The sequence below is a fragment of the Grus americana genome, chromosome 8 (genome assembly GCF_028858705.1).
Source record: "Grus americana isolate bGruAme1 chromosome 8, bGruAme1.mat, whole genome shotgun sequence".
Lineage (NCBI taxonomy): Eukaryota > Metazoa > Chordata > Aves > Gruiformes > Gruidae > Grus > Grus americana.
In genome coordinates this window covers 4,418,783-4,445,839 of record NC_072859.1, presented here as the reverse complement: position 1 = coordinate 4,445,839, position 27,057 = coordinate 4,418,783, and the positions used below count along the sequence as shown (strand labels likewise).

Sequence of the window (27,057 nt, the reverse complement as noted above, 5' to 3'; positions counted from 1 at the left end):
TGATATAGCTGCTGATGCTTCAGGGCTGCCAGGGGAAAACCGAGTGGAGTTCCCCTTTAGGCATGGTGGAAAGCAGAGTGTTGTGTTCAGTGGTTGTTTTTTTCCATGTTTTTTGTAGAACTGTTGTGCCATAGCAGATCATGCCGGGCTCATCCTTGCTGTGTAAATGAGAGGAGTGTGGTGTAAGTGAAGCTTGACTTTGACCTGTTGGACTTTCTCAAATAGCGGATATTAGCTGGGTAACACAAGACTGCTGCTTTGAAAACTTGGGCTTAATTTTATTTGCTTTTCTGTGCTTGATAGTGAAGCTTGTTAGCAAAACTGTGCTTCTGTGGAACTGATATTGCCCTCTTACGGATGTGGTATATGCAGAACTGAAAAGCTGTTATTATGCATGCTTTGAATTATAACAGAACTGAAGAATACATATTGAAACAGAGATGAGCTGTTTGAGGGGCAACAGTAAAATAGATCCATCTTTAGTGACATGTGAATAGAGTTCGAAGTTGGGTGGCAATAAGAGGATTAGAAAACTTAATTTATGAGAATCAATGTTTTAGCCTGTGAGAGAGAACTGATGGTTCAGAGTATGGATTTAAGCCTTTGGTTTTCCAAGTGGCTGTGTACAAGGGCAGTGATCCGGAGCTCTGCATGGCAGCTGGGTGTGCTGTGGGGAGGGCTTGGGTTGGTGTTTCAGGGAAAAAAAAAACAAAACCAAAAACCTTCTGGACTACCACTGAGCACTAGAATAGTTAACCAGGGAGGTTGTATGATCTTTTTTTGTAGGATTTTACAAGCAAATTAAGCAAACTTGTCCTGGTGTAAAAGCGTAAGTGGGACTATGTGATCTTTCGACGTACCTTTCAGCCTCTCAATGTGATGGTTTAAACACTTGAAAACGTATATGGGAGAGACGTTCTGATATTTGTGGGGCTTCCTTTCTGTAGTGTGTACCAGCTTAAGGGGAACAACTTGTTTTCTTTTTCTGCTTAGGGAAAACTTAATTGATCAAGAATGGTAAAAACTTGAAAGTGGAAAAACAAAATGTGTCTGTCTTGTCTTCCTTTGCTAAATCCGGTGGTTCATTCCAGGCTAAACATAGTATCTGAGTTCCCCTGAGTTACAGCAAAACTGGACTTTAGATACTGCCAAGTTCTTAAGAGAAGAAGTTTCCTTTTGCTGTTTGTGGGTACTTAAATTTTCATATGTGTTATGCTTTCAGAACTTCAAAAGAAAGTCCTGACTACTGTCTTTTAAAATTTTGAGACTTTTCAAGTATTTGAATAAAATGAAAAATTCCTTTAGCTGTCAAACTATCTCACTGAATTGGGTGGAAAGCTTTTGTATTTGAGTTTTGAGTTGAACTAAAGCATGGGCTGTATTTATATTTGGTTAGGAAATTATAAAGAATAGCTATCACAATATATCAGGATGATATATCATCTAACAGATGCTTGAAATATAATTTTTGAACTATAGTTTGTGTGTGTTTGGCTTTGGACCAACAAACTCAGGGAAACTTGACTTGACGACTGAAGTGCTGAGGCCAGCTGGGCAAGGAGGCACTTGAGAATGTTCTTGAAATGATAAAATGTGTAAGCAAGTCATACCAAGTTTGCTGGCAGGCAACATATTTTTGCATCAGAATGAGTCATTCTAATGCAAATTCAATATGAGGCTGTGCAAGAAGATCTATGGACGAAAAGGCTTGTTAAAAGATGCTTGACGATACGAGGAGCCATCAGAAACTCTTGCTGTTATCAGTGAACTCCAGTTTGTGCCCACTAGGAGTCTCTGAGCGCCAGCAAAGGCTCTCCAGTAAAGTCTGTCCAAGGAACAGGCAATGCATCTTTTCTCTCGACATGGTATTAGTTTGCCCCTGGTGCAGAACAAGTTTGCTAACCAGACTGCCCTCTCTTATCCTGGCTTAGCTATGGTAGATGCAGTTGTTTTAAATAAAAGTTGGGTTTAGGTGGAAATGAGAAACAGAGCATGCTAACGTTAGACCTGCTTTACTAATTCCTTTTGCCCCTAGGAAGTGTTGAAATAACTTCTATACGTTTTACTAAAAATTATAGTGATAATCCCCTCAGTGTAGCTTGTTGCAAGCTTATAAAATATAAAAGGCAGTTTCCTTTACAGCTAGTGAAGAGATCGACACTGAAGGCTCTCATTCTGTGAGCCTGTGAGCGTTGCCTTCCAAAAAAGATGTTACAATTTTTTTTTTTTTTTTTAAAAAGTTCAGGTCTGGCCATATTGTTAGGGCATTTACAGAGCATCTGTCAGCAGTTGCACTGATGTAAGAGTTGAGGTTCTCCATCTAAATTCTCCAGGCAACAGCTGGTCAAAACTTTATGAAAAGAAAGCCTTTATAGTGGTGCTATTTCTCCTTCCCCCTTAAAAGATTAGTACTTAATATAGTGGAAGGTAGTTCTGCACAAGTAATTTTCAGAGGAGCCGTTCTTGGCTTTTAAAGGGCAGAGCCTTTTTGCCTGGAGGAGAATTTTGGGCTCGTATTTGCCGGAGCAGCGCTGCATGTCCTGCTCAGGCTGAGCCTCTCGGTAGGATTCATGGCTTTGGCAAGGCAGAGCGTGTTCTCAGCTCAAAGAAAAAGTTTGCACAACTGGCAGGTGTTTAAAGCGCGAGCCAACCTGTATTAACTTGGCTGGCCGTTCAAAAAAGAGAGACTTCAGCACCTGAGCAAGTCAGCTTTTCCCTCTGAGCAGTGGCATTTCTAGCTGCCAAGTCATAGCATTGCAGAATTTGCTCAGCTTTCTTTGCTTGACTAGACTTGCAGGTCAGCATCGCAGAGGCTCCTGAGGCACAGCAGGCAGAGGAGATTGCTGTCCTTCGTTGGCTCTTCGTAGCTGTGTGTGGGAAAAGATCTGCTCTTTCCCATCCTGCTAGCTGCAGCGATGGGGAGAGCATCGCTGAGGTGCCTTTTCTTATCCCATGTGGACGAGGCATGCGTGTTTCTTGGGCTTTCAGCTTTCTCGTGACACAATATCTAAAATTTTCCTTGCTTCTCTGTCGGTAATAATAGGTTATCTCTTCTTCCAGTGTACCCTGTTGTTAGGAGTTGAAAAAATGTATTAAAACCTTCTTGAAAGAAAGAAAATTTAAAAACCATATCTTTTTAATAGTTTAAACTTGTGAAGCAGGTGAGGAAGGTACAGATTTACTCTGGCTCCAGTTAAGATGTTCTTAACTTTTTAATTAAAGCCCTTAGAGCATCATATTGCTTCTTGGATGGTACATGGTGGTGACTATGGTGAGTTGCTATAGATAATTCTTACATTTAAGAAATATAAATTTTGTGAAGGGGCTTTGTGAATCTTCCTAGTGAAGCAATGGCACTATTATGATATCTTTTTAATCCTGATGTGGATCTCAAAACCTTCCCTATAATTTGCGACCAGTAGGTAGAACCCAGAACAACCTGAAAAACTGTTTTTACAGTCACCACAACTTCACATTGGGAAGGGAGAGTATATGCTTGTTTCTGAAGCCTCTTTAGGGATTAGGTGGTGCTTTCTCCTGGCTCTCCATTCTTTCCTAAGCTGGCATTTGACTTTCATGTTAGTCACAGTGCGACTTTCATCTAGTTAGTGGTTTGGGGTTTTTTGCTGAGGGAGGCAGGTGGGAGTGGGTATTTCATGTGCTAGGAGGATTCCAGGTCTGGTATGGAAAGCTTGTGCTCTTTGCAAAGATATGTAAACCTTTGAGTGTAGCAAAAGGAAAGGGACGTGTTCCACCAAACCCCAGCCAAACCAGGCAGCCTTGTGTCCTGCCCCGTGTTAATTCTGTGTCGGTCAGGCAGACCAGCAGTGCTGCCCGTCTCTCTTATGTACCACTCACACAGTGCTTAGCTGTAGCATCTCGATTGCCTGCTCCATCCAGCCATTGATGGCCATTCGTAAATATTTATTTAATGAGGACTGTGTCCTGGTGTTGCTCTATTTGAGAAACTATTTGCCAGCCTCCACCAGCAGCAGGGATTTGCAGAGCAAAGGAGCGATAGCTGGTCACCTGTAGTTGCCATTTGTTCTATATGTTCTTTCTTTTCAAGAAAAACCTGATCAAACCATGGATTTAGGGAGGCCATGCAAGGAAGAAAGGTAATTGGGGAAGCCATAGTCTTTATCACCTGTCCTTAAGGAAAGCTAGCGCAGCACAGAGGGGCAGGAGGGCTGTAGCAATGTGCTGGCTGGCACCAATGGGAATTTGCTTTGCTCTGACTGTGGTGGCTACTGGATTTCACGTATGACAAAGTTAATACCAAATTCCCAGTTACAGGTAAGCAGGTATCACTAATGTTGGCAAGATGCTGCTGCCGGGTAAAGCTTAAAATACAGTGTAAGTGTTTTTTAGTTTGTCTTTTTTCTGAAAGAGACTTAAACTAAGCAGGGAAAAGTGAACAGCTGACTTTTGTTATGGTATGAATTAGAAGAAATCGTACTGTGGAACAACAGTAGCTCAAATCCATGCTGCATGGGGTAAACTATAGCGGTGTAGGTTGTAGGCAGCCTCTACGGAGCTGGCCCCACTTTCTCTGCTCACGCTTGCATGAATGTGCTTTAGCATAATTCAATTATTTTGATCAGTCTCTTTCTAATTTATTGTTTTATTGCTTTCTTACAGGCAGGCAGAAGTCCTGAAGGCTGACATGACAGGTAATTGCCTGTATTTACAGTTGATCTATACTTGGTTCCTGGTTTTGTTTTCCTTTTGTGTTCCTTATGCTTATCATTCCTAAGAATTCTCTGGAAAGTGTGTGACGTTATGATAAAGGTTTGTCCTCTGTATATATAGAACATTTTAACAACTGTGCCCCTCTCTCCTACGTATAAAATACATGTATTTTTAAAGTTGACTTTGGGTGTTTTAAAGCATTTGGAGGTCATGCCCCTACTCCTCTCCCAGAGATTCCTGTCCAGACTACCTCAGGAACTGCTGGTCTTGGGATCGGCAAAAGGATCTAGATGGTTTTGAGAAACCTGGGTGATGGAAACATTGATCTGAACACTACCACATGTTGTGAAAGTGCAGCCTGTGGATGCTATAAAATGCTACAAGCTATGTTTTAAGCTGTATGTATTTATGGAAAATGGAAATGGTTTATAGTAACATATCAGCCACACAGTACAAGCAGCTTGCGTAATGAACCGATGCGCAGCCTTGCTTACCACCTTGGTGTAGTACACATAGCAGGTTGGTTTAGTCACCGCAGGAACATTTTAACTGCCTGGATCTGTCTGACCCAGCAGGAGTAGCTACACCATCAGCAGAACGGTTTCCCTGGGGTGAGGCCCATCCCTTGTGCTCTCACTGCCCCAGCTCAGGTGATTTTACAAGGCATGGGAAATTGGACTCTGTAACTCGAGATAGCAGGGAGCAGTGTTTGCATTTGCTCTCTGTGATGGAAAGCAGATGGCTACTAAAGAGTTAGAAAATGGCAAGCATGCAGCAATACTTGCCCACAATGTTTTCCTAAATACCAACAGCATTGGCTCCAGGGACTGTCCTGTTTAGCATCCCTTGATGGATTTCTTTTCTGCTAATTTTTTCAGGCTACTCTGGAAATTTTTCTAAATTCATCCAGTGGCAAAGAAGTTCTGCAACTTAATGACTTGCGGAGAATCACCTCCTTCTGTTTTTTTTTTTTTTTTTTTTTAACTTGCCAGCTGCTGACTTTGCTCATCTCTAGTTATGGTGTTGTAGGAGACTGATCAGTTAATCAGCGATCAGTCAATCCCCAATCCATCTGTAGTTCTTGTATTTCACTGTTCTGATGAATCTGTGATAAAAGCGGGTGTTCGGCATTGGATATCTTACACTGTGCTGTGTTCTTTCATTTGGGAGGTGAGTGAAAAATCAGTTAGACTAACTCTGTAAGTTTGAGTATTACAAAAACTGTTGTATCTCTGTTTTTTCTTTTTGTTGCTCAGATTCGAAGCTGGGTCCAGCAGAAGTCTGGACATCCAGACAGGCTTTACAGGACTTATATCAGAAAATGCTAGTGACCGATTTGGAATATGCTTTAGATAAAAAAGTGGAGCAGGACCTGTAAGTATCTCAATAAATTTGTACATATATATGTAATCTGGGCTGATGAGCAGGAAACCCTGAGACTTACAGAAAAGCAATTGTCCTATGAAATGGGTGTCTTATTTCCTTTAAAATGAGAGCTGTGCTGTGGGTGAAACATGAGAATGCACTGCAGTCGATGAAGAGCATTCAGTTAGGTTAGTATTTTACCTCTGGCCATTAGTAACAGCCATATCGTGCAGGAGTGGGTTTTGGTGAGCAAGATGGAAGGGAGGGAGCTAAGAAACATCAATTTTCTGTGCTGTCAGGGAAGGGCTGAAGCTTGGGGTTTCCAGAAAGGAGGAAATTTGCCTGGTGTCACCTGGAGCTTTGAGCAAGGTCTAACAGGAGTTGAGTAGGTGCCAAAGACCGTCATGTTAAGCCCTCTGAGGTGGGGCTGGGCAGGGGGAGGAATATCAGGAGAAACCTCTTCTTAATGTGCCATGAGCACCCCCGTATCAGGGGAAGATCCTGCTGGGTTTTCTGCGTGCCCTGAGTCTGTCGCTTCTTACTTAAGATGCGGACATGGGTTGTAACAGGTTTAGTTAACGGAAGCATGCGTGCCCCGAGTCTGTCGCTTCTTACTTAAGATGCGGACATGGGTTGTAACAGGTTTAGTTAACGGAAGCATGCGGTTCTTCCAGCACTCTTGAGGGAAGCCAGATGAGTAGGTTGGCTGAGTTGTCCTGTCCATGCCTCCAGATGCTGAATGATTTTTAACTCAAATTTCTATCCCCCCCATCCTATTTTCAGAAGAGCACGCTATGCTGCCTAAAACAAAACAATTACAAGCAAATATTAATGCTGTTACACTGTTAGCTCTACAGTATCAGGATTGGTTTCTCTGGTTATGAGAGGTGGGAAAAGGTAATGCTTCCATATTTAACATTATTCGTAATCTAAATGTTGCCTGAGTTTGAATGTACTTCATTTTCATGTCTGATGCTACGTAATTAAACGGTTCTTTCCTCTTGCTTATGCTGTCTGTATTGACAGTTCCAGAGTAAAAAAGGGAAAACGCTTATTTTGTTTTCAGTTGGAATCATGCCTTTAAAAATCAAATCACGACGCTACAGGGTCAGGCGAAAAATAGAGCAAATCCAAATCGGAGCGAAGTTCAGGCGAACCTTTCTCTGTTCTTAGAGGCAGCTAGTGGCTTCTACACACAGGTGAGTTGCAAAAGATGTGTTGGCTGTGGTATATTTGCATAGTCTGGAAGCAAGTGTGCTTCAGCATTATGCTGCTGGTGTGTGGGTCCTTTACAAAGCTTCAGCTGTCAGGCCTGTGCTGCTCCAGCAGCTGCTCATGAGAGATGAGTTCTGATCTCATACCAGCACGAAGAACTAGTATTAATGTCTTTGAGGAAGAGCAGGAGGATTGGTTTTACGTGGGTAAAATCTGTTCTTTCCCCTTAGCACAGGAAACTATTGCTGTTATGGATCAACCAGTGTACCTTGCTAACACCGATGCTCTCAGTAGAACGTGTCTACAAAGCTGAGGATGTGCTTTCAATTAGCTGCCTTGCTATATTTTTGCTCAAGACTCACAGGCTTTACAAGCGCATCTTCAGTCTTAATTCTACGTTTTGTCAACAATTATTTAGAATTGCAAACTTCAGCTACAGGAGCTTTTCTTCCCCTTAAAGTTGTATTGTTGAGCGCTCTTGAGCTAAGTATCTTTTGTGACATTTTCAGTTAATTGCAAAATGGGTGTGATTTATTCCTTACTGCCAGTTTTTTGCCCATACTCTCTTTACAATGTTAGGTTTCAGCTTGTGGATTACAGAGTATAAGGGTCAGTGTGTGATAATGGCCTTAATGAAGATAACTTGCCTTTCTTTCCTTTTTTTTCCCCTCGTTTGGCGTATGCTTCAGCAACGTTGTCACTGCTGAATCCTCTATCTCAAGTAGCAGTCTGCCTATACTTTCTGTCTTGGCTAGTTTGCACCGACTTCAGGGTACAACACGCACAGTAGGTCATTCTTACTGTATCAATTCCTAGTTTGATTCTGAACATCTGCAAGGCAACCCCAGTTTTTTTCCCAGAATCTGTGTGATTATCTTTTTTTATCCCTTCGATGTTGTTTTTTGGAAAGCTTCTTATTTGAAGCAGCCAGTTTGACAGGTTCTGGCATGGTTGCCAAGGCTTTTGTACCATCTCCACCATTTGTCTTGCAAAAGCCTTGTTCTCCCCTGCAGTGCATCAGGGAATTTTGCTCTTTTTGTGTATGACACCACAGACTGGGTCGTCTTTCTCTGTTTGCTGTGATGTTAATCGTCCTGTTTTTAGTGTAAAGATTTTGCTCAGGCAAGGTACCTGCTCTCCAACTGTGAGGTCTGTGTAGATGACATCTTTGAAGGAGAGCACGAATTCTCCTAATTCAGCATGTTGGAAAATGTCAAGTTTCTCTCTTTTATCCAGCTTTCATCTGTGAGATCCCTCTCATTTGGGGATTTTTATCTACTGTATAAAAGATAGAGCAAAAGGGGAGGGAGGTGTAACACAAACCTTTTTCTGCAGCAAGCGAAAGCACCGCATCGTGTGTTTAGGCGTTGACAGAGTGTGCTTCTCTGTCAGCCCTGGGCTTTCTGTATGCCTTTATCTGGAAGCGGAACGCTGCTGCAGGTCTGTTTTATTTGGAGACTGAGTGTGTTCCCAGCTGGGAGAAAGTCTGTCAATTCTTACTTGCGTTTTTAACCCTGTAAGGCAGTGGAACAAACACTTTCCATCACTACGCGGTGACTATTATTTTCCAGAGTGTTTGCTGGAGTCCATTAGGAAAAACTTCAAAAGCGCTAATTAGAATGGCAAAGTTCAGGCATTCCTTGAATTGGCTTTCAAGGTATTTGATCAAGCAGCTGATGCCTTGTTCTTTGACAGTCTCACTGTTAGCTTAGCACAAATATTTACTGACAACTCAGCTATTGAACTGTCGGCCACCCTTGGCTTGCGTTGCCTACAAACTTGGTTTTGTTCAGGCTTATATCTAAAGTTTAAGCCAGGGTAGTGCTGTTGCTTATGTTGGAACAAGCTGCTTCGGAGGATGAGTGGCATTTCTTTCTCTTATTTTCAGAGAATGGTGTCACTTCATCTAGATATAAAAAAGACTGTGTTCTTCTTAAGAGTGGTATTTTACAAAAAAAAAAGAAAGGCAGCAAGATGTTTAGACCTCTGATAGTCAGTCTCCACTGATGCGTGCTTGGTAATTTAAGTATCGTGGGAATCGAGTTGCTTACTGGTTTGGGATGCACAGGTCTTTCTTACAGAAGAGAAGTAAAACTTATTTTCATGGTTCTGGGCTGAGTAATGCAGCATGGAGGTGAATGACTTCCTTATGGAGAATGTAATTTAAAGTCTCACTTTCAGTAACTTAGGCTTGTTCACTTCAAATATATTTAGCTAATCCGTGCCTCTAAGTGATGTTCTGTTAGTTTGGTCTGTTGTTTCAGCGCTTTACTGATTACCGTCTCTAGCTGCTACTAAACTAGACTTGTTTTTTTAGTTATTACAGGAATTGTGCACAGTTTTTAATGTAGACTTGCCATGTCGTGTAAAGTCTTCCCAGCTGGGAATCATTAGCAATAAACAGACGCACACCAGCGCCATAGTGAAGCCGCAGTCTAGCTCCTGCTCTTACATCTGCCAGCACTGCCTTGTCCACCTTGGAGATATCGGTGAGTTTTTGAAGGAAAAAGAGATGGGACAGTGAGTTCTACTTGTGTTTAGTCCTCACGGAGAGAGCTGAACTCCAAATTAGTAGCTGATTGTATGTTTGCTGGTTGCTGCAGGGGGAGAGGTCTGGAAAGTAATGCTGTTAGACTTCTCTAATGTGCGTTACACGTTAACACATGGCGACAGTTAATCACTAGCTTTCTAGTGATTTGCTAGAATCTGTCTTCTGGCATACTAATCATGTTATAGCTGGTAGGCATAGTGAAATGTTGAAACCGGTAACTATTAGAAAAGCTTGTTGCGGCAGGCTAGCAGACTTCTCCATTTCAGAACTTTACTTTTAAATCTTATATACAAAGGCAACAGTTAGAAATCCAGCCTTTCATAAACAAGGTTTCTTTTTTTACATTAAGTTCAACAGGTTTATTTCTTTGTTGATTAGAGTAGAACTATCTGTTGTAGAAAGTTTTTTCACAAGAATCCACGATTGCTTTTGTAATAACCTAAAACCAGATTTAGTTGCTGATTGTGCAAAGAAGTACGAAAAATATTTGTAGCTCTCTGGATGTGATGCTATTGGCACAGCAACTTCATAAATAAGAACTGATAAGCTGTGCCAATAGGATCTGACGAAAAACAAACACCTTAAAATTCAACGTTTTGAATTCGTGTAACTGTATGTACTTCTGATACTTGTTTCTAAAATAATAGTTAAATGCTCTTCAGATAAACTGGGTTGTATTAAAGTAAGAGCAAGAGTTGAATTTTTTGTCTTAATTTGGGTTTGGTTTTGTTTTCTTAGCTCGCTATAGGAATCAGACCAGCCAGGCAGAGTCTTACTACAGACATGCAGCTCAGCTTGTCCCTTCTAATGGTGAGTCTGGGATACCTTTTAGGTTCATAATTCCAAAGGAAGATTTGGAGTATTGCTTTTCTTGTGTGGCAGCTGGAAACCTGGGATTTTTATATCAACTTCCCTCCCCAAATACCCAAAACAGTCTGTGCAACAAAGCCTGACCCATTGGTACATCATTTAGATAATAGCTATTTGCCTAATCTGTGTCACTTGTCTCCTTTTTGTGAAGATTAAGATTGCAATTTAAGGGCTTCTTTAGTTCAGGGATCTAGCTTCTTAGCTCTTGGCTTACAGCGGTCAAAAATGTAGGGATGATAATAGAAGAATACATAATTTTTGAGCCAGGCTACAGAAACCAGTGATTCAATTTTTTTAGCCCGTTATATTCTAACTGAAAAATTCTCCATATTCTAACTATAGAAATTTTTACTCTATAGGCAAAAAATATGAACAACTGTTGACACTTAGATTTGCCTCATGAGATAAAACTGGGCTAGATTTTGTCCAAATAGATGAAGATAAATACATTGGTGGTGAAAGCTTGGTTTTGACAGTATCTTCTTATTTAGACAAAAATCTTATGACGTATTTAAAAATTCCACACCAAACCAAACCCAACAACAAAAACTGCAAAAAAACCTGCACCACAAATTTGGAAGCTTTTTCATTTGAGTGGTACTGATATGAGGCTGGAGGAAAAGGGTCGCAGATGAACCTGAACCTTGTCTGTTGAAGGACTTAGGACTTTGTGCTCCCTTTTCAAGTGAACATACTTATTCTGAAATCTAGCACGCTTTGCTCCATGACAACTTGTCTTTTTTTCCCTTAGGTCAGCCTTATAATCAGTTGGCTATCCTAGCTTCCTCCAAAGGAGACCACTTGACCACAATTTTCTACTACTGCAGAAGCATTGCTGTGAAGTTTCCTTTCCCAGCTGCCTCCACTAACCTACAAAAAGCACTTTCTAAAGCACTGGAAAGGTAAGACTAAGCGTAATGTATTTCTAGTTGGATAAGATGGAGGAGACTTCTTCCAAATGTACCTCCCTTGCCAGAAGTTTCATATTTGGTAGTAGAAACAGAAGTTCCTCAACCCCCTTCCAGTCAGAGCATCCTTACACATGTATGGAACAAAGAATATTTTGTGTCTGGGATGCTCCTGAGTGTGACTAGCGAATGCGGGGAATAAGTATATTGTGCCAGCATGAAAAAGTAGCTTTGCGTGAACTTTCCTCCTCTCTTGGAACTCCATAGAATAAGTTTGTAGTGTTTGTGCAACTGCATCTAATTCCAAAGACTGAAGTCGGGTGTTTCTGTTCTGAATGTAGTCGTGATGAGGTGAAGACTCGATGGAGCGTGTCTGACTTCATCAAGGCGTTTATTAAATTCCATGGCCATGTGTACCTGAGTAAGAGCTTGGAGAAGCTGAGCCCTCTTCGAGAAAAGCTGGAAGAACAGTTCAAGGTTAGTTCTAACAACATATTAATTAGTGTATTGAGGAGAGTATTTTTAGCAGCCGAGTTCTGAAATGACAGTCCAATAATAACTTTTTCACATGTTAAAATACAGGAAGCTCGAGTAGCCAGTTATGGAAGGTTTGCATCACAGCTAACACTGGATAGTTCTGTTGACTTCTGCAAATTGGGTTGGTTTTTTTCCTCCTATTTGACATGTGCTGCGTTACTGGTGGAAATACAGGAGAAATCAGTGACTATAGTTGATTTTCTGCTCTTTAACCTGGATGATTCTTGGATACCTGTGAAAAGCACTTGATTCATCTGGGAATTCTTGGCTCAGTTGCCTGAGGAATTTTGAGAGCTTCATTTTTGGATGGCGTTCACTCACTCCCGCTGGTTATTAAGGTTGCTTTTAATCTTCCTCAGACAACTTGCCTCTCCTGTCAGCGGTTTGCCTTTAAAAACAATGTTCCGGTACACCCTTAATTTGTGTAGACTAGAACTATCCAGAACACATTTCCTCTAGAAAATCCAGGAGTACCCATTAATTGTGCAGCCAGTTCATTAAGTTGGACGATATAGCCAAGATTGAAACAAAGAGAATTTTGTAAGGTACAGGGTGGTACAGTTGCAAAGTGGACATTATATTAACTGTAACGTGCCTTTTTGAAACTGCTCTGCTTCAGCATCTTCATTTGTGGAAAATGAGCAGGCAGTATGGATATGTTGCACAGAGCAAATGTAGTAGCTTTTCCAAATTAAGGAGGAGGGAGGTGGTCTTAGCAATGTAAAGAATTACAAATGTTCCTTATTTTGCATTTTTGCAAAATATGTTTGCATTTTTGCACTGAATTGGACTGCTAGAGCTAGGTCCACGCATTCCTTAAAATGAAACACACACACACAAACCCCACAACTTGTTGTGAATTGTGTGAGCTTTGAATGTGAGCTGCTTGAAGGCTGGGAGTTAAAGTAATGTTGTTTCAAAATTAAATAATTGTGTATCTCTTTCTCTGTGTGATGTTGGCTGTTGAACAAGTACCGCTTTTTCCACAATGCTTATAATCAATAATTATGAGCATTGCTCAGGCATGTGGAACAGTCTTATTTTTCTGAACTGATCCAGGGTGTTAGAAGAGAGCTAATTGAGCCCTGCTTTGTTGCTTAGATTACTTTTTTGTTTATATTATGCAACATAAGGCTTAATTTACTAGAGAGCAACTCTTCTGACTTAAATGGCTTGAATGTGGATGTGAAATTGGCTGTATGGTGGATAATCACTTTAACTGTGTGACTGATTTTACCTCTGGATGAGGAGAGCAGTCGTAGGGTTAGGAGTGTTCAGCCAGGCACACGATTCTGCTGCCGACAGCTCTGCCGGTTCGAGTTGTTGGCTGTAGAGTGCTTCATGCCCTTAACTAAAAATCAAGGTTGAACATGGAGCTCAAACCTTTTCTCCTGATGCTTACACTGGTTAATCCACTTGTCTCCCTGACTGTTGTGCATGAAGATAAGTTGGTTGTGGTTTAGGATATCTCTTTTTTTTTTTTCCACAATGCTCGGAACACCTGTTCCGAGAAAGGTGTCTTTTACAGCATAGTTACCAAAATGCATTTGTAAATAGCTCGCTCTATTTTAGTTCACCATGGCATTCCATGACCCATGAAGACAGATGTGGAATTAGTCTTTAATACATAACCACACAGTAGTTAAATTTTCCTGGAGTTTTTTAAAATGTCACCTTCTCCGTGCTGTTTCTTCAAAAGACTGAAAACTACAGTGAACGTGCATGCCTCTGCAATTCTTGCAGTTGCATTGCAATGCTGTCATTGCATGTGAAAGTCACCTTTGCTCTGAAAGAGAACCATATCCAAGGGGGTCTTGATTTGTTGTGCGTATAAGTTGGTGTATGAGCAAAAATCTTGGGCTTAACAGTGGACACCTGCCCACGTTCCCCTGGGAAGCCCAGTGCTGTGCTAATAGGGATGGCCTGGAAATAAAATCTAGAACAAATGCTGCCTTAAGGGCAGAAACATTAGTCAAGCAGTGAAGCAGCGACTACTAATCCTTTGAAGTGTGTGCCATACCATGTAAAAATACGTAACATCGTGCATGTGTCTTTGTTGCAGAGGTTGTTATTCCAAAAGGCCTTCAATTCTCAGCAGTTAGTACATATTACTGTTATCAATCTCTTTCAACTACATCACCTGCGAGACTTCAGCAATGAAACGGAGCAGCACAGCTATAGCCAGGATGAGCAGCTCTGCTGGACACAGTTACTGGCTCTCTTCAGTGAGTATGAAAACTAATTGATTTTTGTATTTCTCTTTCATACGGAATCCTTTAGTAATTTGCTGTCAGCATCTAGCTCAATGGTGGTGTGAGAGAAGTGATGAGAAGGGACGTTACGGGAGAAAGTTGAGAGGAGATGGTTGCACAGGATCGTTTACGTCTAGCGGTGCTGGCTAACACTGGATTTATGTGCCCTGGACTTACTTCCATTTGAAGCCTTACAGAACTCTGCATCTTTTTCCTGGTTCTGAAAGAACATTTGAACTTGGGTGCACGGTTGGATCTGATTTGGCAGTGGATAGGACCCCGCCTGGGGGGCTGCAGTGTGGTTTGAGTTGCTTTGAATGGAGCTGGTTCTGCTTCAACAGGGCTGAACTAGGACCTCGGCGGCTTCTGTGCTCTTGATAACATCAACTAGGAGATAAGTGGGAATTCATAGCATTTTAGATTGTAACCACGTAATGCTGATTTGCTTAACCTGATCTGGCCCATGATCGGCTTGGCCTTGTTTGTAAACACCTAAACTTTTGAATAGCAGCATTTTTCCAGGTTCCAGCTTGGAGCTGATTCTGGAAGCACCATGGTCACACCGGTGTGGTTAGCTTCTCAGCTTGTGTACCCTAACAGCTCTGAGCTGGGTGCCTGCCTGCAGAGCTACCTCCTGTGGATTTGTGTGCCTGCTGACCTGGGAAAGCGGAGAAAATGCAGATAGATAGTTGAGTTGATAATTTCTAATAAATAAATGAATGAATAATTTTGGAATGGGTTTGTCTCACCAGATTTTGTTAACTTACTGAAATGATTTGCCATGACGCTTAAAAAGGAGAGGGTGGGGAAAAACCCACCAATGTTCTGCTTCACGCTAGAAAACTCTTTATTGAAGAAAAATGTTCTGATCTGCTGGTGGGTTTTTTAAGATCAAGTAATTGGACTGCATTGTTCTAAAGAACTAGTCCTTCAAAATAGGGTTTTATGGGTGGGATGTGTTTGATTAGGTTATTTAGTCAGCTATAAAGTGTCATTCCCACATTGTTTGGGTTTTGTTTTTTCCCTGCTCTGTTTCTAGTGTCCTTTCTTGGAGTTCTGTGCAAGTGTCCTTTACAAAATGACTACCAGGAGGACTCTGGGGCTGCATATCCTCTTCCAGCTGTGAAGGTTTCAATGGACTGGCTGAAACTTAGGCCCAGTGTTTTCCAGGAGGCAGTGGTTGATGAAAGACGGTAGTGAGTGTTAATCTTTCTTTTGATACATTTAATTGCATAAAGTAATAATAACCGATGATACACAAATTAGTAATGGGAAAAATGATCCTATAACTCATTATTACAGGCATCAGAATGATAGAGAATGTATGTGCTAAAAAGTTCATAAAACTTGTGGGCTACATGAGCAAATTCACAGTTTTAATTGGCTTTAGGTTTGCATGTAACTTTTTTTTTTTTTTTTGGGTTAAGATCAGAGGAATCTACTTCATAAGGTCTGACTCAAGCATAACTGAGTGTACCCTTAGTCTAATCTGTTGTAACGATTTCTCAGATTTATTGAAGTAGGTGGCAGGAGAATACTTGCCTTAGTTCCATGCGCTGAGCCGTTTCTTGGGCAGTGCTGGAATCCAGTTTCCCTGGCTGCTCATTCAGGAATTAAATTGAATTTAGTAGAGTGGGTCTCTAAATGTCAGCACAGGCATTACTGTTCTGGACTGTTGCTCTAATTTTTCACTTCTGCCTTTAATCTCTTAAATTTAGGCTTAAATAGTCCAAAATTCACCAAGTTTTTTTTATAGCCTGTTAACTTTTCCTGAGTTATAGCTATTCAGTAAAGTGTTTCTGACCTGTAAAATGTTTTTTCAGATCAGAGTGACTGTTACTGACATGGTTGGATGAGTGTTTTTCGTAGGCTTGGCACTGTAAGGAAAACAGCGTGCTTAGCTGATCTTGTGTGATGTGCCACAGTGGTTTCAGCGCTCTCTTGGCAGTGTGTGCTGTAAGACGCGATTCTAGCCAAGGCTCACGTTTTCTGTACGTTGATGTATGGGGAGCAGGGGTTTCTATAACCTTGGTTTCTAAGTGAGTAATAAGACTCACTCAAATGTGTGCAAAAGCCCCTGGAGCTTTTGGGAACTTCAATTCCAGAGTTCCTGAAGGCAAGATTAAGGACAATAAAGAGTTCACAAATTGTTTTGAGATGGTAATAAGTATTACTGTATGCATATTCTGAAGGATGACTTTATACCAGTATTTTAATAGGGGACATTACTACTTGATATCAAGTAGTCCTTGCAGAGAGGAGACACAGGCAGTACTTTATGGAGTATCAGAATGAATCTTCAGGTGTGAATGTATATTTGAGTTAGCCAGAGCAGGTCCTTCTGCCCGTAAAACTATCAAGCTCTCTAAAGATGATGCCTGGTTTTTAAATCTGTGGTGTGATAACAGGATGTTCTCAGGTACTCGCCATACAAAGGAGTTGTGAAGTGGGCAGCAAACAGCTTAAAATGCACAGCTGAACTTGAAAAGAATGTTAAGTACTGCTAAGATTTGTCAAAATGGGCATTAGTTAGTAGCCATTACATGTGTTGGCTCTAAGAGATTGAAGTGACTATCCATCATCCCCATTATTTGTAAGGATGAGAGTTTTCGTTTCTTTTGGAAGTTCTTAATGAAAATCATTCTTTGCAGACTACACACACACATGCCTGCCTTTATTGGCCTCTGTTTAATAACCTGATATCTGTTTTACTCTGAATTCATACTTAATTGTGCTCTTGGTTCAAGAAATAATCCTTATTCCTTTTTAAACTTTCAGTTGTCCCCACTCTATGCTTATCATTTTCCTGTGGATAATTAATCATATCCCAAACTGTACAAATGGCTGAAATAGGAAGGAAACGTGTTTACCTGGAAAAATAGATGAATCTGAAGGCAAGAACTGAGGACAGAAATGACTATAGCAATGCTAGTGTGTACTCTTTGAAAATGAGTTCTCCAAACCTGCCCTGTGGAAGCCACATTAGGTCTAGGTTTTTACACGTGTGACTACATCACTCTTCTTTAGAGATCTCTTATTATGAAATCTCATTATTTTAAATGTTTATGGGAAGATTGCAGTTTACTGTAGGTTGCAGCAGACTTGCGCTCTCCCTTTTTTTCCTCCTGTTCCTTACCAGTCATGGGAAGGAGCTTAGTTTAGAGAATAAGTGTACACATAATGTTTCCAGTCCCTGCGGCGATGCAGGAAAGCGGCTGACCTCAGGCTTTCAGGTGCACGTTGTATTCTCCAATCCAGGTGCTGATGATGACTGAAAGCCTTGCTGAGGGAGGATGGAGATTCATTTCACAAACACCAAGCACAGTGGGCACCTGAATATAGTTTGCCTGTTGCCTCCAAGGAATTCGTGCCTGTCACAAAAGCAAAAGCAGGATGCTTAGACTTTTGGCTTGGAGCTTTTAAAAAATAGGAGAAAGCAGCCTGTTGGTGGCAGTTAAATGTTAACCACCTATGAAGTGATCGTTGCGATTTTTAAATTATTTGCTCCAGGGCCTTTGTAAAGAATTTCCAGTCCTTGCTTGTACCGGTATTGTGAGTGCAAGGCAGGGAGAGTGCCAGTTAACCTCTAGTTTAATGGTCTTACTCGATGCAGCCCTTACTTAGACCTTCTTGCAAAGGTAACTGTTTCAGTGCTACAGTACTGTGTTAAAGTCTGCAGAACAGAAGTACTTCTGTACAGCTGTATCTTAATAATTGGTTTAACTTCCCAACTGAGTAATTTACTGTGCCTTGAGAACAGTCAGCTTTGGACTGGAAAACATGAATTGCAAATGGGTGCTCTGAATGTTTGCTCGTGCAGTAGGTTTGTCTAGTTAAATTCATAGCAGGCTTTCTGGATAAGGAACACTATGCTGTGAGAGTCTGGCTTCCTTGGTAACTTCAGACTGGCTTTTTAAAAATACTAATTTTTTTCAAGAAAGTGGTCTTTTCCCTGACACTTGAGAGAAACTTTACCTTTTCGTGGGAATCAGAGGATTAATGGAAACTGTGACTGTGTAACAGAGTTCAGTGTTTTCTTGGTAAAGCGAATAGATTCTGTGTTTTGTAGTTATCACTTATGGTTTGTCTGTTTTTCTGATTTGTAGCATATGGCCCTGGCTGATTTCTCTTCTGAACAGCTTCCAGCCTCATGAAGAAGATCTATCCAATAATAACGGTAAGGATGCTTCTAGTCTGTGCTGTTAAGAGCCGGGAACGATGCACGTTTTTCCTGATGTTCTGGGGAATTGCAGTTGAAGAGCAAATAAGGGAGCAAGTTGTCTTCTAGTATTAGTGTATGTGAATACTTTGCAAATGCTGCTTTCTCTTGCTGAGCAGACTTTGCTCTACTTTATCGTTCCTGAGCTGCTCGAATTGCAGGGTGTACCAGTACAGATGAGCACGTTAATAGAAGGCTTTACTATGTATAGTGACCTTGCTGAGGTTATCTGCTTATGATACTGTACTCAATGCTTTTATGCTTTCCTTACACTGTTTACTGTCTATTCACCAGCAACCCCCCTTCCAGAAGAATTTGAGTTGCAAGGATTCTTGGCTCTGAGGCCCTCATTCAGGTGGGTGACAGCTGAAGGAGACTGTACTCTTGCTGATGTCACTACTTTGATAGACATTGACCTGTTCTCTATGATATCTTATTTATGAATACTTACTACTGCATGTATTGATGTAGGTATCTCTTCACAACAACTGTAATAGAGAATGTAGTAAAACTCTAAGGAAAGTCATGAGCTTATAATATTGCTCATGAATTTTTTTTTTTTGTTTTTCTTCTGTAGTCTTCAGAGTAGTAAATTGAAAGGGAAAAATTTAAGAAGTGAGGAAAGGAATACTTTCACATGAAAGCTGCTTGATGTGTTTTTGCTTTGCTGGTTTTTACCCTGTTTTTAACTGTATCCCTGTACCTAACATCATGCACAAATGCTGACTAAATATTGGATTTATTCGTTCGACTATTATTTTTGTGATTTTGATTATCACACAGATGAGTTTTGGCCTTTTGTTTTTAAAAAAACCCAAACCTCTTTTATGTAGATGCATCTTACCAGAAGAGAATTCCATCTGTAAATCAGACATTTGTACCAGTCATTTTCTGAATAGTATCTGGTGAAATTTCACAGCTTATAATAGAGGAATGCTGACCAGTTGTATTCCTAAAGAAATATGGTGTTGCAGAGGCTAATTGTGTAACTAACATTATTCCCTCTCCTATGCCAATACTAGGAACTTGGATTTTTCCAAAGGCCACCAGGCAATTACAGGAGATAAGGAAGGGCAGCAGTGTCGGATACGGCAACAGCGTCTGATCTTCACAGGCAAATGGATTGCTGATAACCAGCCAAGGTAATTGCAAATAGCTTCTCTCTGTTTCACTTGCTGCTCTAAGCTTCAGTAATGCAGGTGCCAGAGTTGAACATTATTTTTCTCACTATTCAACACAGCAGTTAGATATAATGTGAATACAAGATGCTGACAGCGCTAGTAACATGTTCTGTGGGTCATCATGCCATTGCTTCATAGACTGATTGTGATAAGGAATGTATTTGGAGTAAGGTGTTTGCTTTTCAACTCCTTTCTGTCTTTTTCAGGTTGATTCAGTGTGAAAATGAGGTAGGAAAGCTGCTGTTTTTGACAGAAATCCCAGAACTATTACTAGAGGACCCTAGTGAAGCCAAAGAGAGTCTCGCCTTGCAGGAAACATCTATTGCAGAGCCGCTATCTACAGATGGGAGCCCTGGACTCAAATCAGTTCTGTCTTCTGGCAGAAGCCTAAACAACAACTGTGATGCAGGAGAAAAACCAATGGTCACGTTCAAAGAGAACATCAAGCCACGGGAAATGAATAGAGAGCAAGGGCGAATCTATCCCCCTAAAGATGTAGGTAGGGAAAGACGGGACTATAGCAAAGGAATAGTAGCCAATAAGAATGATGGAAAGAAGGATAACAATAAAAGAAAGAATGAGACCAAGAAATGCGGCTTGGATAAGATGCAGGAAGCAGGAAAGCAAAACGTGGCAGTTCAGGTAAGCCTTTAGACCAAAGGGATACTGCATCTTAGGCTGTACAATGTTTGTGTCAGGGCTTGTGTAGAGTACAGTAGAGTCGAGGTCTCGCTATGTGCCCTGCAAGTACAGCTAATGCACACCAAAACCAGAAAAACATCTATTTCAAAGACCAGGTATTAGTGATCTGTGGGTCTCTGCCCTTTTTCTTGATGCTGTCTCAATTTGTTGGGGAGGAAAAAGGTAGGGAGCAATGAAAGGTGATTTGGCTCTGTTAACTGTCTTCTAAAACAGACTTCTACCCGTCGTTCCACAAATTATTCGGGCTACCGAGGCAGTTCACATGGCCAGGTCTGAGTCATGCTCTCACCCATGCTGTGATCTGTTGTGAAGGAACTGGGTGCTCTGCATTTTTGGTTCAGTTGACTTCTGCACAGTCAATAAAAGGAACACACTGCAAAAGCACCCGGTTGTTTATGTGGAGTAAGATCCTCTGTACTGTGCGTGCAGTCAGTTGACCCTCTGTAGAAGTAAGGAAAGCCACACTGCTCTTAAACCATAATTGTGTGCTCAGATGCTTGCTCAAAACGTTGGTTTTCACAACAGCTGCTCTTTTATCAGTTGTATTTTTCGAGGGGCATGCTTTTTTCCTCTATTTTTGTGAGCATTGTGTACAAAAATGCTCACCGCCTAAGTAGATAGTGAATTCACTGGTCTGGCTTCCATCAAGCTGTAGTAAATAAAGGTGTAGAGTTACAGGGTTGACCTGATCTGTACGTGGATAGTTTGGCTGCATCTCAGTCATTCCCTGATGACATCTGGAGGCATTTAACAATAGTGATGGAGACTCTATTATTTCCCTAGAGAAAGTGCGTCAGTTCTTCACCGTTCTTGCAAATAGAAATTATCTCCTAATGCACTTCATCTCCCTTGCCTCTGTGTAAGCCCATTACTGCTTCCCAGGACAAGTCTGCAGATAACTTAGCTCTTCATCTTTGCAACTGCTCTGAAGGCCTGTGTAATTGAGGTCTTGTTTTCCCTAGGCTAGACAAACCAGCTCTTTCAGTCTGTCCGGCTTGTGGTGTTAGGACCCTTGGATTGTTCTTGTTCTCCTCCCGATTATTTGCTGTTAAGCATCATCGTTATGAAATGGAAGGTCTGAACTGGGAGCGTTAGGCAGTTGGTTTTGCAGGGGGTCCTACCAAGGGGAGCAGCCTATAGAAACCATGTGGCAATCGTTCATGACTCACTGAACAAGAGTCTGGTATCTGAAAAACATCTTAGGTGGGTGAGTTAGAATACTAGGTTTCTTATTTATTTGTTGAACACGTCTGGAATGTAGTTGCAGGCCTGAGCACAACTCCCAATTTCAGTGTTCGTGCCCTTGTCTTGCAAAATAAGGACTTGAGGCTGATAAAAGCCACTGGATCTTCTGAGAAGTATCTGTAGATTTTTTTGGATAGGAAAGATATTTTAACTTTAACCCAGCTAATTTATCAGAAAGTTGCTCGTCTTAGTCTCAAGACATAACAAACCCAGGAAGAACTTAGTTCAAACCTGGCAGTAGCAGAACCTGTTCAGATGTTGGTCACTCTTCATCTCTTGTTGAGTAGAAATTAATTTTGACTTTTTAGTTATGACAACTATTACAATGAAATGCCTTTTGTTTTATATAGTTTGGTGGACTTACTTATCCAGACCTACTCCAGGAGATGGGGAAGGTTTGTTTCCCCCAGATAGGGAGAAACCAGTGTGGGTTTGGCATCGACTGGTGGTCTTTTAACGCTCTGCTTTGGCCTTCCTTGACATTTCAGGCTTTATCTTGTCCATAGCTCATTGCCTTCTAAAGCTTAAATGCTGCACACGTTGCAGCTCCTACTTTACTTGCATAAAACATTCTTAACGTTTTTCTTATTTGTCCTGTTTCCCAGATAAGTGGAAAACTTGCACGCTGAGACAGGATCATGAAAATGTGACATAGGTTGAATCTCTGCTCTTTAGGGAAAATAACGTTAGGTGCTGAGGAAGGTTTTGTGCAGGCTTGCTCAAGTTCTAACATAGTCTTAAGAGGTCACTGTGATGAGATGGTGCTTCTCCCAAGCGCCGTGTAGGAACCCTTGAGACCACTGGGCAGGTAAAGATTCGGTCGTATTGACGCTTTTGAGGTGAGCTCAGGTAGAAACAGGGGAAGCAATTGAAGTTTGGTTGTCTTGATTAATCTGTTTTAGTTATTTAGCTTTTAATAGTTAATGATAAATCATGTGGTGGATCTTTTGAAAGCCACTTTTGGAAATGTTTTATAGCAGCTTCAAGTTTATGATGGACTAGAGCTCATATTTTGATACCCCATGGCAGGAAGAGTGTGTCTGAATTTTCGACATTGATACAAAAGAATGCATAGCTCTCGGTATGGGTTTTAAAAATATTTGGCTCATTGTGGAGACAAAAGGGACAGCACTATATAAGTTGAGTATACTGGATGTGATGAAGGGCAAAGGTGTGGGCACTGAATAGATGCAGTGTGAGCAGGGGTTGCATCATTTATGGTGCTTAGCATCAGCCAGAACCTTGAGGTGGAGTTCCCTCAACTTTTTCTAGCGGGAGATCAAAAATACACCCAAGTCTTACAATCTACTTTTTTAAACACACACACACAAAAAAAGAAATTACAGTCCCATAATTTCTAAATGGGGAAATCCAGAATTATTTGAAAAAGAACTTAAGTGTTTGAATGCGTCTACCCCTTCACCACTGTATTTTGGCAGAAAAGACCTGCCCTTTAACTCCTTTTAACTCAGCAGCACTAAATGTTGAAATAAACCCCACACAATTTTGGTTTGTTTGGTTTAGATTTTTTTTAAGTTGGTCCCTGATAAAACCCCTTTCTTTCAATCACCTTTGAAGCTTGGCATCAGGTCTGCTCCTGGGCCCTTTCTGTATTGCCCGGGTTCCTTGCTTGCTGTCTTTTTCCTGCCTGCTCCATCTTGCATTCCAGGCAGTTCTGCCGAGCTGAACAGAAAGGGAAAGTAGTCTTCCCCTCTGTCTTCCTCTCCAGGAAGACCCAGACCGCAGCAGACTCAGAATCAGGTAAACATTACATTACATTCTTCTCTCTGCCTTTAACTGGTGCAGCTCTTTTAACAGAACATACAGCAGTTACACAGTAAACTGAAAGAGGTTAAGCTCTACTTCTATTTGTCTTGTGTGCTCTCTGTCAAAAGAATTTCCTGGTATGCAGGAGTTTATGCGTACACTGCACCATGTGGATTAGGCTGAAGGAGCTCCCTAGGAAGAATGTGGTAGCGTTTGTTTTTTAAGGTGCTGCAGGTAAGAAGTATGAGTTAGGTTGAAGCAGTGCCCTAGGAGAAGCGTAATAGCATCTGTGCTTTTTGTTTTGTTCTTAAGGCACTGCAGGCGAGCAGCATGGTAAGTTCTGTGTATGGTCTGAGGATATTATGTCTGCTTCCCATCCTCTCGCTAGAGGAGGAGCCTGTTGCAGTCTTCTGGGTAGATATCCTTAGAGTGCGTTTGGGAGGCAAGGAGTGCTAACCTGCCTGAGGTCAGTGAGGAGGGAACTGGGTTTCTGTGTTCCAAACCTCTCCCAGTTACTCAGGGAAAAGAAAATAATCTCTCAGACAATCTGGGAGTTCATTTTTCAGCTTGAGACATGATGTGGGTAATGACAGACAAAGTTATCTAATTTCTTCTTGCTTTCTTTTGCATTAGGTGAAATCCCAGACGGAGATGAGGAAGACTCCCGTGTCTGAAGCCAGGAAAACACCTGTAACTCAGACTCCAAGTCAGGCCAGCAGTTCTCAGTTCATCCCCATTCATCACCCAGGAGCCTTCCCTCCCCTTCCTAGCCGGCCAGGTAATTTGCGTCGTTCTTTTGAAGTGTGATTTACTGTTGGCTGCAAGGAAAATCCTGTTATAGCCTCTGAAGGTAGGAGCTGTTTTAATGAACATGCGTTTTCATGTTGAGAATCTTCCAAAGTAGTAAAGAAGGGGCATAGCAGAGCTGAAATGAGAAAAATAAGATTCCTTATGCTTTGGAATCAAGGTCTGTCATGAAATCTGCCACCTTCCTTCTTGGTTAGTGGGTGTGAGATCAAGGAACTTCACAGTAGGCTGTTTCTGTAGTTAGTCAAAACATGACAAAGTCTTCTGCTAGCTCAGGAGGAAGCGTCCTCTGTGCATAGGGCTCCATTACAAAAGATCAATCGCACTGCTTTCTTCTTTAAAGCTCAGTTTCTTTTGTAGTGATGCTCATGTTTTAAGCTGTAATTTGTGCGGTCTTATTTGCAGTTGTTGCCGCATTATGTGGTCCCATTTTGTTGTGGAATGTTCCTGTCATACCTTGCTGCCCATGTTTGCTCACAAAATAGCTGGCAGCTGTATCTTCCCTGCAGCTATTACGTGTAGTTGCTCAGTATAAGATGGAGGGACATCTTTCCTGTCCCAAAGTCAGCATAAAATCTGGCCTCAGAGACAAAGAATTAAAGCTTGCCTTCCAAACCTGGCTTTTCAGCATGAACTACAGGAAGGAAATTGATCTTGTGGCTATGAGGATTTGTTTGCTTACCATCTGTCTCTTTACCTAAATTAATCCAGAGACTGGTGATCCTCTGGGAGGAGGCAGTAGACTTACTGATTGCTTCTGTCCATTGCTCCAGAAGTTTAGTCCCCAAAAATTTGTGTTTGAGGGGGTGGGAACTTTTGGGGTTAAAGCATCAAAAAACCCAGAATGGTGAAGGAAAAAGGTAGTTGGGGGCAAAAAAAAAAAAAAAAAGGTGGGAGAGGGGGAATCCTGTGACTGACTCAGATACTGCCCTGGCTGATTCCTACCAGTGCCTGCAAATATTGCAAGAACGCTTGAGAGCAAACTCTGAATCCCCTTGCAAAGGTGAGAAAGGACGTTATAGTGCACGTGTGCAAACTGTACTATGGTGTTTCCTGTCCTCGTGGTCTAAATGAGCAAAATAGGAAGAAAATAAGAACAACCACTGAATGTTTTCTGGAGGGAGCTATCTGCTCCGCCAAATTGCGAATAGAGGTGCGTTTTTATCTTTTCCAGGGTTTCCACCTCCAACCTATGTTGTCCCCCCTCCTGTGGCTTTCTCCATGAGCACAGGGTACACCTTCCCAGGTGGTGTTTCTGTCCCAGGAACCTTCCTCCAGCCCACAGCTCACTCACCTGCAGGAAACCAGGTGCAAGGTGGGAAACAGTCCCACATTCCTTACAGCCAGCAACGGCCCTCCGGACCGGGGCCAATGACCCAGGGACCTCAGCAAACGCCACCTCCTTCCCAGCAACCCCTCTCATCTTTACCAGCTCAGGCAACAGCACAGTCCGCAAGCCAGTTACAGGTCCAAGCTCTGGCCCAGCAACAGCAGCAACAGTCCCCCACGAAAGCTGTGCAGGGCCTGGGGAAGAGCCCGCCACACCACTCCGGATTCCAGCAGGTAAACCTCACTAATGCAATTGTGCTAAGCTTCATTTAAAAAATAAATGGCAACGTTCCTGGATTAGCTTTTAAAAAGTGTCGTTAAAGACTTTAATGTGGAATTTTGATCTGTGAACTTCTGGGCAAATTTGAAAAAGAACTGAAGTTTAGTGGATATGAACATACGATCCTCTAACTAAGAGGAAAGTGTCTACAGGAATGGGTTTTCTGTGTGTTTCTGTTAACAGGCAAGATGTGAAGGTGGTATTTCTGATCGGGTATTTCTCTTTTAGACCTTTGTCATTTTCTCGTTCAAGTAACGAGGACTGAGTCCAAACCTTCACGCTCTCCTTTTGGCTAACTGGGCTGCAGTGTCAGTTCCCTCACAGCAATAAGTTCCGTGCTCACATCATGTTGGAGAAAATCTCCCTTCTGGCACGTCTGCATTTGATGGAGAGTCCCTCTTGGTGCTCTGGGCAGCAAAATGCTGGCTCAGTACCTTAATAAAAGTGGTTATAGGGTACTGGATTCGAGTACGGGTTATGCTTGGCTGTTGGCATAGAGCTTGTCTAGGGAGTATTAGATGCTTATCAAGATTGTCAGTTTTGGTGAATAACATAGTAAATCAGAATGTTTGTGGAACATCTATAACACGCAAACCAGACTGACAATTGGAATGGAGTTAGGCATTCGGTTAACATTAATTGTTCCTACCCACTGGTGAAATCATGCATCTCTGCCTCAGTATCCGCAGACAGACTCGTCAAAGCAGCTCTGGAACCCGCCTCAAGTCCAAGGCTCACTGGGGAAGATCATGCCCGTAAAGCAGTCCTATTACCTGCAGGCCCAGGACCCTCTAAAATTATTTGAACAGTCGTTACAGCCTCCTGTCATGCAACAGCAACCTCTGGAGAAAAAAATGAAGCCTTTCCCAATGGAGCCATATAACCAGAACCCCTCAGAAGTCAAGGTGCCAGAATATTACTGGGACTCTTCCTATGGCATGGCTGACAACAGGGTGATGGCACAGCAGTCTAACATGGACCGCAGGGGAAAACGGCAAGGAGTCTTCCGCCCAGAGCAGGATGCTGTCTCCAGGATGACCTTTGAGGTAAAAGATCCATGCTAGAAGTGGTGAAAACCAATGAGGCTCTGATATTCCTGACAAATCTAGGAGTTTCCATGTTTCAGGAATGCCCTGT

General features: G+C 41.8%; 1 protein-coding gene across 5 annotated transcripts in view; it reads left to right on the top strand.

Moving 5' to 3' along the window:
* Positions 1–27,057, top strand: part of SMG7 (SMG7 nonsense mediated mRNA decay factor) — a 52,781-nt gene that overhangs the window by 16,682 nt on the left and 9,042 nt on the right. For 3 of the 5 annotated variants that reach the window (XM_054833342.1, XM_054833338.1, XM_054833339.1), the window contains 16 exons: positions 4,642–4,673; positions 5,949–6,066; positions 7,124–7,256; positions 9,590–9,761; positions 10,562–10,633; positions 11,445–11,595; positions 11,943–12,078; positions 14,201–14,363; positions 15,430–15,586; positions 18,497–18,567; positions 18,904–18,964; positions 19,632–19,751; positions 19,997–20,432; positions 24,138–24,282; positions 25,486–25,874; positions 26,601–26,966. In XM_054833342.1, coding sequence (XP_054689317.1) covers positions 4,642–4,673; positions 5,949–6,066; positions 7,124–7,256; positions 9,590–9,761; positions 10,562–10,633; positions 11,445–11,595; positions 11,943–12,078; positions 14,201–14,363; positions 15,430–15,586; positions 18,497–18,567; positions 18,904–18,964; positions 19,632–19,751; positions 19,997–20,432; positions 24,138–24,282; positions 25,486–25,874; positions 26,601–26,966 — 2,722 coding nt within the window. The remainder of the gene's footprint in view (positions 1–4,641; positions 4,674–5,948; positions 6,067–7,123; positions 7,257–9,589; positions 9,762–10,561; positions 10,634–11,444; positions 11,596–11,942; positions 12,079–14,200; positions 14,364–15,429; positions 15,587–18,496; positions 18,568–18,903; positions 18,965–19,631; positions 19,752–19,996; positions 20,433–24,137; positions 24,283–25,485; positions 25,875–26,600; positions 26,967–27,057) is intronic. The other 2 variants (XM_054833341.1, XM_054833340.1) reach the window with 2 other exon arrangements.